Genomic DNA, 12,550 nt, shown 5'->3' with positions numbered 1-12,550 from the left:
AAAAGTTACGGCACAGAAAGAGCCCATTCAGCCCATTGTGTTTGTGCCGGCCCGAAAAAAGAGAGAGAACATTAAAAAAAACTAGCTACTCATTTTAATGTCACTTTCCAGCACCGGTCCATAGCCTTGCAGTGTTAAAGCATTTAAGGTACAGATCCAGGTACCTTTTAAATAGGTTGAGCATTTCCGACCTGACCACAAATTCAGGCAGTGAATTCCAGATGTTCACCACTCTCTGGGTGAAAAGGTATTTCTATATGACCCCTTTTTTGTGTCACAAGTAGGCTTACATTAACACTGCAGTGAAGTTATTGTGAAAAGCCCTTAGTCGCCACACTCCGGTGTTATGATATCCTTCGCTTCACTTGGGCTTTCCTTTACCACTTTAACACTGTCCTATCATGTTTTTACCACATCAGACTTCCCAGTGCTTTCCTTCAACCACCAACACTGTGACTTTACACGGCCTAGTTTGTTACAGTGAAAACATTTGAATCTTTTCATTTCTTTTCCACCGTCCTGGATTTCTTTTTTAGTCTGAGGTACACTCTCTTTATTATCTCCCATCAGATTACCTTTACCACTTGAGTATTTCTCATGTCCCCAGTTTCTATCCCTCACAGGCTGAAACTGATGTCGGAAACCAAGCTTTGATTTATGAACTAATTCATAATCATCTGCCATTTCTGCTGCTAACCTCACAGTTTTAACCCTCTGCTCTTCCACAGTGAGTTCTCACTACATCAGAATTGAATTTTTAAACTCCTCCAAAGCTGTAATTTCTCTGAGAGCTTCATATGTTTGGTCTATTTTCAAAGCCCATATCCACCTATCAAAATTTCTCTTATTTGATCCTTTCAAACTACATGTATGTTTGACCAAATTCTTTCCTTAAATTTCTAAACCATTGTCTGTAGGCTTCAGGCACTAGTTCATATGGACCCAAGATGGATTTTTTCACCTCCTTATAAGTCCCAGATACCTCCTCCTGTAGTGATGCAAACACTTCACGAGCCCTACCTACCAGCTTTGTTTGAATCAGTAATTCCCACATGTCCTGTGGCCATTTCATTTGTTTAGCTACCTTCTCAAATGAAATGAAAAAGGCTTCTACCTCCTTTTCATCAAACCTTGGCAATGCTTGGCAAAATTAAATAGATCCCCACCAAGCCTTTGGCTATGATGCTCTTTCTCACTATCCTCATCACTATCATCCAACTGTACGTTTCCCTTTACGCCTGCCAATTTTAACTGACTGTCATGTTTCATGGCCATTTTCTGAAGTTCAAACTCTCTCTCTTTATCTTTTTCCCCGATCTGTATCTCCCTTTCTCTTTCTTTTTCCTCTCTATCTCTTTCATATTCAAGCTGCTTTAATTCTTTCTCATGTTCCATTTGTTTAAGTTGTAACTGAATTTTTGCCATTGCCAATGAGTCAAACTGTATCTCAGGAAACTTTAAATGCTTAGCCAGTGCCATAATTACCTCATCTTTTCGCATTTTGTCAGGTAATGTTAACTGCAATGTTTTTGCCAAATCTAACAGTCTGCTTTTAGTCTGCCCGTAAGGTACTGCGTGTGACCGTCTCCACCACCAAAAATTTCAGAGCCTCTGAAAGAGCCACTGTCCATAACATACTCCCTACTTAAACTAAAATACCACACCTGAAAAGCAACCACAATATGCTCACCCCTCACTGTCTTTAAGTTCACTAAGCCAATCCAATAGATAGACTTTTATCCCCCTCGAGCCCCCAATTTGTTATGGGCCAGAGTTTAGAGAACACCAAAGTTTACCATGGAGTTCACCTGACCCACAACGTTTAATAGATTGTGGTATGGGGAGCACACGGCCCACTCTACAGGTTTGGTACAGCAGAAATGGAAAAGTATTTTTTAAAGCAAAACAATGTTTATTCTATGAACTCAAGTTACCCTTTTTAAAACATACAGTGAACATCTTAGTAACCATTAGTTCAAATACAACAGCTAAAGCATACAACACTACGTAATCCTTAACCTGTCCTTTTAACATCCATAAGACTTAAAAAATAAATTTTAGCAGAAGCACATCAGGTTAAAGTCACTACTGAGAGCAGTTATTAATTTTAAATCACCAAAGGATCGATTTACAGTTTTTAGATTAGAGAGAGAGAGAGACTAATACCTCTTCTGGCTGTGACTGCAGCTATCCAGCTCTGAAAACGAAACTAAAACACACCCTGCAGCAAACGGCCTAAAATGAAAGTAAAAAGCTGGCAGACAGCCCAACTCCACCCACTCTCTGACATCACTGCAGTAATAAACACCCATTTCTTAAAGGTACTCTCACATGACACGGGCGCCTGTTCGGGTACACAGAGGGAGAATTCAGAATGCCCAATTCACCTAACCGCACTTCTACCAATTATGTTAAACTTACGCCCTCTGATCATTGACCCATCAACCCAAGGAAACAAGTCTTTCCCTTCTACCCTGTCCAGGCCCCTCATAATTCTGTGCACCTCAATTTGGTCACCCGTTCGTCTCCTCTGTTCTAAGGAAAGCAAACTTGGCCTATCCAATCTTTCCTACCATTTTCAAGAACTAGCAGCAGTCTTCTGCTTTGTATTCACTCCAGAGCAATTACCGTCCTTCCTGTAATGTGGGATCACCTTGATTTCTCATCACTCTTTGGACAGTCTGCGCACCAGGGAGCATAATTAGCACAGTTTTGTTGGAAACTATTTGTAGTAGTTTTTTTTAGAACAGATCTAAACACAACATACAAGGTTTTACAAACTCAAAGGTGAAAACCATGAGGCATTAGCAGTACAGTTGTTTAAATTAAAATTTGTGGAGGAGAAGCATATGGTTAAGCTAAAAGGTTCTAGCATTATCATGTGCACAAGCGTAAATACAGCATCCTCACTTCGAATTATAGACAGGAAGTGTTGACTTGAATTAATGCTTGTCAATAGTGGGAATGGTATATATGTAATTGTATAGTTGGATTGGATTTTGAAGATGGTGTACTGGAATATTATATTGGGATCAATACTTGGGAGTAAAGGGAATGGAATAGTCTGCTTGGACCAAGTTTGGATTGTTCTCAGACCTGACTACGCTCCTGTAATATGTTTCTTTTTATCCTTTTTCCTGCTGGTTTTTATTTCCCTTCCCGTCTTCCTCTGCCGAAGGCGTTAACTGCTTCCTGGTATGTGATTCCATGGGCACTCTGTGATATATGACCAAACTCGCGCGTGAGAGTGTCAAGAGGCACATGCCAGCAGGCTAGTGCCGTGAGGGTTGGGAGGGGAATGACAGACGAGCCCCATATGCTGTCCTCACCAGACAGCCAACGTGAGCAGACACCTAGCTGGGGTTTCTGGGCAGTGATCAGGACGGGGAAGCCTGGTTACTTCCCCACATTATCCCAAAGGTTCTGAAGCTGGCTGCCGCATTTTCACTGCTCTCTGAGCTCTGATGAGCTACGACTGAGCTGATCCGAGATATCTATACCTTGTGGTACGTGGCCACATGTTTGAAATTCATTGGTTATGTTGGCCAACTAGTGTGTTTCCCACCCACCAAATTGTCCAGTGAGTTAATTGTAACCAAAAATGCAACTTGCCATTTAAGGGGCATCTATTTATTTTAAAAGTGTGTGTGATGCACCGTTAAGTTCGCAGTCAATGAGATTGGTGTGCCTGTCTTTTTCAGTTCATTCCTATCCCGGGGGCCCTCCCGTTACCTGCCCTGTATAATCTGCTCCTCTTCCCCTCCGTTCTTCCCTTTCCTTTCTGAATCTTTTTTCTTCTGCCTTCCCTCCTCCAGCTGTAGTTTTGCACCGAGGTCAACTGCTGGGGTTCAGGGGTAAGTTCAAGAGCTGTCTTGTTTTTGTTTTGGCTGTGTCATTTTCCTTTTTTAAAAAAAAAAACACATTTTTTCCTCCGCCACGCCCTCTACACGCCCTGCTTTGCATTTCATTCGTCAAGGTGTGGGCTGTGCACCCGTGTATTTGTGATGCGTCCTTCATCCACAACAACCCTTTCATTTCGTGTGATCCTTCGGGGAATCAGGAAGCAGTTTGGGTTTCCCTGGCTTTGCAGTTCACTCTCCATGTGTTCGGCGTCATAAATTACAAAATCATTCTGGTTATTGACATGGATCTAATGGAAAGACGCCAGTCAGATTAACCAGGCTTAGCTTTATTACACAGGGAGGGTGTGGGGAGCCACTTTTGTTCGTAAGATGTTGAAAGCCAGATGGGATTTTATTGTGTGGTCCAGAGGATTCCAATTGTTTTTTAAAAATAAATTTAGAGTGCCCTATCATTTTTTTTTCAATTAAGGGGCAATTTAGCGTGGCCAATCCACCTACCCTGCACGTCTTTGGGTTGTGGAGGCGAGACCCACACAGACAAAGGGGGGGGGGGGGGGATGTGCAAACTCCACACGGACAGTGACCAAGGCCCGGGATCGAACCCGGGTCCTCGGCGCCGTGAGGCAGCAGTGCTAACCACACTGCTGCCCGAGAGGATTCCAATTGTGCACGAAAAGTACATGAGTAAAGTCTGCGTTCCCCAGCCAGATAGCGGCGGGTCTGTCAGAGCCTGTCACGCAATATCGATCTCCCAGTCAGACGGATTATTGTGGGTTTCAGTGTGGCTAACGTTTGAATTCACCGGCCTTTTGCTTGCGCGTGTTTCTCGAGGCTGAAAGGTGGGGGGCCCCCCTGTTTTGGCAGAAGTTCCATTTCTCGGGGAGCACAGATGTGACAATCGGGACACCCAGTCCACCTTTTTTTCTTTTTCACTACTTGAAGAAAAGCACTGACCGCAGCCACGGCATCATGTCTGCTCTGAGCCATTCGAGGAACTGCGTGGAGCAGCTGATATCCCAAACTAAAGCCACCTCATCCTCTCGGCTGTGTGGAATCATCTGTCGATGAAGTATCCACCTACATGGCTGAATAAAGTAACCTGCAGTCCATCTCAGCCTCTGTTTTAACTCAGTAGCCTTTGTCCCGGTTCCCCCTCTTTTTGTTTCCCTGTCGGTGTGAAATTGTTAGTTCCAACAGCCTTAATTTCCCCAACAAGTGAATAGCCAAACTATTGGAGATGTTTTTATTCTGTTGCGAATGGGGGTTATTTTTTAAAGCTTATAATATTTGCACTGTAAGTATTTCACACTAAAAGCTAACAATTGCAACAGTCAGTTGCATTTAGGTAGCACCTATAACATCGTAAAACGCCCCGAGACACTTTGCAGGAGTGTTATCCAACAAAACCTGGCCTCAAACCACCTAAGGAGATGTCGGAACAGCTGAGTAGAAGCTTGGCCAGAAAGTTATATTTTAAGGAATGTCTTAAAGGTGAAGAGTGTTGGAGAGGTTTGGGACAGGCCTTCCATTGTTAAAATGCCTAGACGTGCAAAAGCACAGTTGCCAATGATTGAACAAGAGGCCGCAATTGGAGGAACGGAGGGAGGATAGAGGGTTGTAGGGCTAGAGAAGGTTGTAGAGGTAAGGAGGGGCACGGTCATGGAATGATTAGAAGACAAGGATGAGAATTTCAACATTAAGGCATTGCTGGAATGGGATCACTGAAGGTCAGCGGGCAAGGTGGCGGGGATGGATGAATGGGTCTTGGTACGAGTTAGGATAAAGGCAGCCCAACTTTGGATGAGCTCAAGTTTAAGTAGCTGGGCAGATGGGAAGCTGGCTGGGAGAGCATTGGAATAATCTAGCAGTAGCAAAGGTATAGGGATGAGGGTTTCATCAGTAGATGAGCGAAAGCAGGGGTGAGGTCGGACAATGTTACGGAGGTGTAAGTACACGGTCTTGGTGAAAATGGGTTCCGAAGCTCACCTCGTTCAGCCTTCAGACAGTTTCCAGGGAGAGGGATGGAGTCGGTGGCCAGGGGAACGGAGTTTCTGGTGCAAACCAAAGGTAGTGGTTTCAGTCTTTCCATTACTTAGTTGAAGGGAATTTAAGCTCACCCAATAATGGACATCGGACAATCAACGTGACCAATCAGAGAGAGTGGAAGGGTTGAGAGAAGTGGAGGCGAGGTAGAGCCATATACTGTCGGCATACACGTGGAACCAAGTGTGTTTTCAGATAATTGCACTGAGGTGTAACATGTAGATGGGAAATAAAGGCAGAGGAGGGAGCCAAGGATATTCACGGGAAAACATATCTACTTTTGTGTCGAGAGAAGTTGTTTTGTGGTTAAAACAATTTTCATTGAGTAGAGTGTCCGACCGAGAAATTAAACGGGGGCCCACCTATGTCGCATTGGATGATATTTCTTGTCAAATCATGTAGGACATGAATTTCCTCCGACTGTCCCCCTACATCTAATTTCCTACCCCGAGCTAAACTGAACATTGGGGCGAGGCACACAACGCAGGACGTGGCCTTCTGTCGGGAGACTGCTGCTTGTGGCACAGGCGGCAGGCTTGCAAACATTCCCCATACCTCCTGGCTGGATAAAGTCCAGGACATCGATTGATTTGCAACGGGCAGGGAGATTAGCTGGGGGATAAAAAGAATAGGGTAGTAAATGTTTTAGTAAATGGATGGCTTAAGACATTAAATCATGGCAACAGAAATACTCAACACCATTTAACTCCGAAAGCATTAATATTGCATGACTCATCCTGAAGCTTAATGAGTCTGTCTAATGTTTATCAACGTACTGAACCATTTTGGAGATGCAGCTCACTAAAGCTACTGGTACATTTTTCCAGCTTTTTCTCTAACAATGCTCATAAATATATAATTGATACGAGCCTAAGTATTTCATAACATATGACGACGTATTGACGTTTTTCTCATAATGACATCTAAACTACTTAATAGGTTTTGCTTTGAAAAGGACATCTCAGATTTTTTTAGCGCGTGTGCGGTACATTTGAGTGGTTTCCTCACTATCATCCCCAGGAGATGTTTCCTTTGTGAGGCAAGCTCATTTGGAGGTCTTACCGTGACTTTTCTCTCAAATAACTCGGTCTTCGGAGAGCTTTGTTTTCCTGCCCCCTCCCCGAATCCCAGCGGGTGGCTTCCACTCCGCACAGTTTCAAGCCATCGCCATCATTTCCTTTCGAGTTTTTTTATTTCTCTGGGGGAAGACTATCAGCTTGGATCATTTGGCAGTGTGTTGACCTCAGGGTCGGGAGGTTGAGCCCAATATCGGGTTTTCACCTCATGATCTTTGAAGTGAGGTGCATGGTGGCGCTCTCCATCCTGCTACAGAGGGAGTGCTACAATATCATTGGCATAAGGCATTGGACGAGGGCACTCGCTGCTTCCTGTAGCGATTTGGACGAACATTAATGTTCTTATCCCCTATTTTGAATAAAACGAGGAACTCTCATTCGACTAGTGTTGTCAACCCCCCCCCCCCCCAAAAAAAAACCGTATTGCCAGGAGAAAACAGGAATGATTGGGCACACCCGAGTTCTTGAGCAGTAGCTAGGTTAGTCCTAGATTCCCGATAGATTTGCTCTCTGAGGTGATGCACATTGGTGACTGGCAAGGTGAGAACTCTCGCCGACAGGAATACGTTCCAAGTAGGAACATTTCAAATGTTCTGTGCATATCGCAGGAGAGAGTAGCTTTACCTTCAACAGACCCACTGCCCTGCCTCCTCATACTGCAATGTTTCCCTGATGTCAAAATGCAGAAAGGTGAAGAAGAGAGAGGGGTGGTTTGCGAGTGGGGGGGGGGGGGGGGGGGTAGGTAAAGGTCACAAGTTAGGGCACAAGTAGAATTGCCATCTAAATATCCTGATGTCGTCTGAGGGGGTCATGGTAGTTAAGTGTCAACTGCATTTTATGTTCTTTCAAGGTTTGATGGTGCTTTCCAAAGGAACGTCTCCAAACTTCAGGGAGAAAATAGAATTGGTTAATGGTTTGGGTGGGTGACTACAGTGCCGTTTGGTGACAGACCGGCAGTGCGGTGGGTTTTAAAACATTTTTCCCAGGCTTGGATACCGATCCTGAGAAGGTAGCACTTGCATTATTTCGGGTCAAAAGCATTCCTAGAAATATTTACCAGTTACTATCTGTCGCGGTTTCCACCTCCAACCCCGGAGGAGTTTCACCCTCACTTTTGTAAAAACAGGGAGCGGGATTCTCCCTTCCCGCTGATCGTCAATGGGATTTCCCATTGAAGCCTCCGGGAAAGCTGCGGGTGGGGAGGTGCCAGCGGGAAAAGACAATCCCAGCGGCCGGAGAATTCCGGCCCAACTAAAACTTGCGCTAATATTGCAACTTTCAGACATTTGCAGAGAGTCAAGGAATTTTGCGTGGTGACAATGTTAAGAGTAAAGGAAATTTGCGACGCCAAGAGTCCACATGAGGTTTGGAGATGCTTCCTTGACTCACTGCATGCACTGCTGTTAGAAAGAGTGATAACCGTTTAGAAGCACACTGGGTTCTCTGGGGTTTCTCTGCCCATCTGTTTGCATGTTGCACGTTTAGTGGGAGCTGTGCGGTTTCGGATCACTAGGTTGAACTACAATGAAACCTGTACATGCCAATGGCCTGAGGCAAAATAAGTAATTTATCGAAGATGGTTACTATTAGCTAGCTGCTGCCATTTTCCTTGTCATGCACATTTTAATTACTTATTCCATTTAACCTTATTTTACCTCTGTGGATTAAATTAATAAACTGAGTTGTATTAAAATCCCTGTCATACGCAAATAAGATTCTCAATTTACACCAGCTCCGACCCTTCTCCACTCCAAGCAACACCCGTCGACCCCTGTCCGTTAACCGTATGTCTGCCCACATAGCTACAATTCCTCTCATCCCATGTCTGAATTTTTCCAACAGGCTTCTTTTCAGAACACCCTATCGAACATCCTTCTGAAAACCCGTGATACTCACTGCATTCCCTGTAACAATCCAGTCAGCCACCACCCCTCAGGATTGTTAAATTTGCTGGACTCAACGTGTCTTGATCAAGAGCAAGAGTTAACATTTCAGCTTTATAACCTTTCATCGATCTGAAATGTTAACTGTTTCTCTCTCTTCAGACGCTGCCAGATCTACTGAAATACCGAACGTAATTCGAATTTTCTGCATCCACAGCAATTTGCTTTTGTCTTGAAACAAGTCAGTGCTGAATGGCCTCAATTAATCCACGCATTGAACTAACTGGTCCATAGTTACCCAGCTACGGTCTTCTCTCCTCTCTTGAACAAGGATGTTGCATTGGCTGCTCTCTGATCCCAAAGCACAGTTTTGTTTTTAAGGAGGGTTGAAAAATGTGGTTTATTTGCAGCATCACTGTAGTTATATTTTATTGAAGTGTTCTTCATTCCTGTGGAAGAGCTGCAGACTTGGAATTTGGGCGATGAGATGGAATATTTGGTAAAGGTTCAAAGAGACGCCCGGGTTTGCTCAGTGCGAATGGCCGTTTACGTTTCTACAGCAAAACAGGTTTCAGTGTATTGTGAACCTCTTGTGTTTCCAACTTTGCGAAAAGTTAGTCCGACCCCTAAATTGGTCTTGCCGTTGAAATTGTTGCAGCCAATAAGACCTCACCGACTGGCAGCGAAGGGAACCGTCCTGGTGGAGTGATCCGTGTATATGCTGACGAGAGCAGTGACAAGGCCTCGATCGGCAGCTTCATCCCATATTGTTCCATGGCTCAAGCCCAGCTCTGTTTTCATGGGCACAGGGATGCTGTAAAATTCTTTGCGTCTGTGCCAGGTAAGTAATTCGCTAAAAGAACTGTTCTTTTTCATTGCACATGTTGTAATTTCCAAAAAGCATTTTTGAAGTATTCCCTTCCTGCGCCTTTTCTTCCTATGGGAAACCTGGGTAACTCAATACTATAATGACTGACGATGTTCGGAATTCAAGATCATATTCGCTGTCTCTCTTCCCCCCCCCCCCCTAAATATCTCCGTATCTATTGGAGGTTATATGGAGGCTTATCTCTTTTATGATGATTACCGTAGCGTGATAGAGGTCTACAGCACAGAAAAGGCCATTCGGCCCTCGCGTCTGCACCGGCCAAAAACAACCACCTTGGTATTTTATTCCTTTTTCCAGCACTTGGCCCATAGCCTTGGCATTGCCCGTGCACATCTAAATCCTTCTTGAATGTTATGAGGGTCTCTGCCTCCGCCACCCTTTCAGGCAGCGAGTTCCAGACTCCCACCACCCTCTGGGTGAAAAGGTTTTCCCTCACATCCCCTCTAACCTTCTGCCCCATGTCTTAAATTTATACCTCCTGCTCAATGCTCCCTCCACCAAGGGGAAAGGCTTCGCCCTGTCCACCCCACCTGTGCACCTTGTCCTCAGGATGTAGGGTGAAACCAGCAGATGGCTGGAAATTTCCTGGTTAAAGGGATTTCCAGGCCAAATTCACGAAATGTTCAGCACCGCGAGGAATTCAGCCCCATGACCTTTGGCCTACTTGACTCGTATTCGGAGCCATCTGCAACCCGCACTCACTGCAAACAAGGGTTGTTTTTAGGGTGAGTTTGAGGACCGTCACTTGTCACTGTGTTTAACGCTGTTTACGCCTTGTTCCGTTAGGTAATGTTCTCGCGACATTGAATGGCAGTGTGTTGGACAGCCCCACGGAGAACCCAGGGCCCGCAGCACCTGAGCAGGAAGAGCGGAAGCTGCATCCTGTCCTGGTGCTCAGTGGGGGAGAGGGCTACATTGACTTTAGGATTGGTAAGTCAGACTCCACTACTTAAAGTAGCCTTTTGATCTACGGAGCATTTACTCTCCTCACCTTGATTTGTTGTAACCTTTCTGTTAATGCATCCTAATTCTATACATCTGATTTTACTAACTCATCTGTGAAGACCATCCCTGCTCACTTTGTCCTGCCAACTTGCCCAGTTCTCACTGTCATTCACATGACATCGTGCACACAAAATATGCTAACACTCGCATCTTGTCGTACTTCAATTTTATGGAAACTTTTAATACATCACTTGTTTTTTTTTTTGAAGCATAGTCCTAATTGTCATGATCTAAAAAGCTGAAAAAGTACTATTGGTAATGTTATCATAAGGATGCTCATATTAAATTTTTACCAATACTATTGTAACTGAGGTGTTAACCCATAATTTCCAAATCATTATAATTTGTACCTTCAGAATGTCTTGTACATTTGATATCAGCATGAAAATGCCATGAGCGTACAACATGCAAAGAAAATACTATGGGCCCGATTCTCCCAACAATTTCGGAGTTAATTTGGGCCGGGTTTTTCGGGGAGCTTCCCGCTGGCTCTGCCGCTGAGTTCCCCACCGCTATTCAATGTCACTTAGTCACTTTTTTGGACCCTGGGTTGTTTCTCACCGGTTTGGCCCACACTTCGAATTTCTTTTAGCACCGGGGAGCTCTGAGGTCGGGCCACCATTTTGAAAGGGGCCCAGAACTCTAAATGAGCTTGTGGGTCCCCCACAATCCCCACCCATGGGCAACACTACTCCCCCACACACGTGGACACTACCCCACCCCACACCTCCCAAGTGATGATTTGGGGCAGCACGGTAACATTGTGGATAGCACAATTGCTTCACAGCTCCAGGGTCCCAGGTTCGATTCCCGGCTTGGGTCACTGTTTGTGCGGAGTCTGCACATCCTCCCAGTGTGTGTGTGGGTTTCCTCCGGGTGCTCCGGTTTCCTCCCACAGTCCAAAGATGTGCAAGTTAGGTGGATTGGCCATGATAAATTGCCCTTAGTGTCCAAAATTGGCCTTAGTGTTGGGTTGGGTGGGGTTACTGGGTTATGGGGATAGGTTGGGGGTGTGGGCTTGGGTAGGGTGCTCTTTCCAGGAGCTGGCGCAGACTCGATGAGCCGAATGGCCTCCTTCGGCACTGTAAATTCTATGAGATACCCCGCTATGGGGCCCCTGGGCGTCTTCCCTCTTCAGGCTCCCCCAAGCCCCCTTACAGCACCCCCTCCCTTCCTTCTATGGCTCCCACCCAACCTCCCGGAGGCCCCTACTTAAGTGCCCTGCACTCCCCCACCCTTCAAACCCCCTCCACCCTCATTTTATGGACATGGCCCCCGTTGCCCTTGGAATGCCACCCTTGCATGGCCACCCTGGCATCCAGGCAGTGCTCCTGCTGGCTTGGCAGTGCTGCCAAGGTGCCCGTTTTCCAGGGGGAGGGTCAGGGAGCCACCCTGCGCTTACCCTGACCACCCTGGAGTTGCCGGTAGCCGGGAGACGCCCCGGGTGCTCCACGTTTCTGTGGATCAGCACTGATCGGCGCCCAGCTGCAGCATTCCTTCGGGAGGCTGGTGGATCCCGCGCAGTTAGGTCGTAATTCTGCCTCATTCGATCAGGCCCATTCGGGGCGGGATTCCGACTCCGACGTCTCGCGGGGCTTTGGAGAATGCCGTGAGACGGGGAGCCTGTCAGGAGCTCGCTGAAAGCCTCTCTCAGGATTCCCCGGCCGCGTTGCGCTCAAGCGAGAGCATAATGCGGCCATGGATTTGCGCCCTATAACTATAGTGTCATTCTCTGGTGTGTACAATGGAGATCATTTTACAAATGATCATCTTTTAAAAAAGCTGCAGGGT

General features: G+C 45.8%; 1 protein-coding gene across 1 annotated transcript in view; it reads left to right on the top strand.

Annotated features, from left to right (window-relative positions):
• mapk8ip3 (mitogen-activated protein kinase 8 interacting protein 3) overlaps nucleotides 1-12,550 on the top strand; it is a 212,030-nt gene that overhangs the window by 195,765 nt on the left and 3,715 nt on the right. The window contains 3 exon segments of the mRNA XM_072481763.1: nucleotides 3,816-3,854; nucleotides 9,524-9,706; nucleotides 10,541-10,684. Coding sequence (XP_072337864.1) covers nucleotides 3,816-3,854; nucleotides 9,524-9,706; nucleotides 10,541-10,684 — 366 coding nt within the window.

The sequence above is a fragment of the Scyliorhinus torazame genome, chromosome 17, assembly GCF_047496885.1.
Source record: "Scyliorhinus torazame isolate Kashiwa2021f chromosome 17, sScyTor2.1, whole genome shotgun sequence".
In the NCBI taxonomy this organism is placed as follows: domain Eukaryota; kingdom Metazoa; phylum Chordata; class Chondrichthyes; order Carcharhiniformes; family Scyliorhinidae; genus Scyliorhinus; species Scyliorhinus torazame.
Note: the sequence above shows the minus strand (reverse complement) of the source record. Positions and strands in the feature narration are given on the sequence as shown.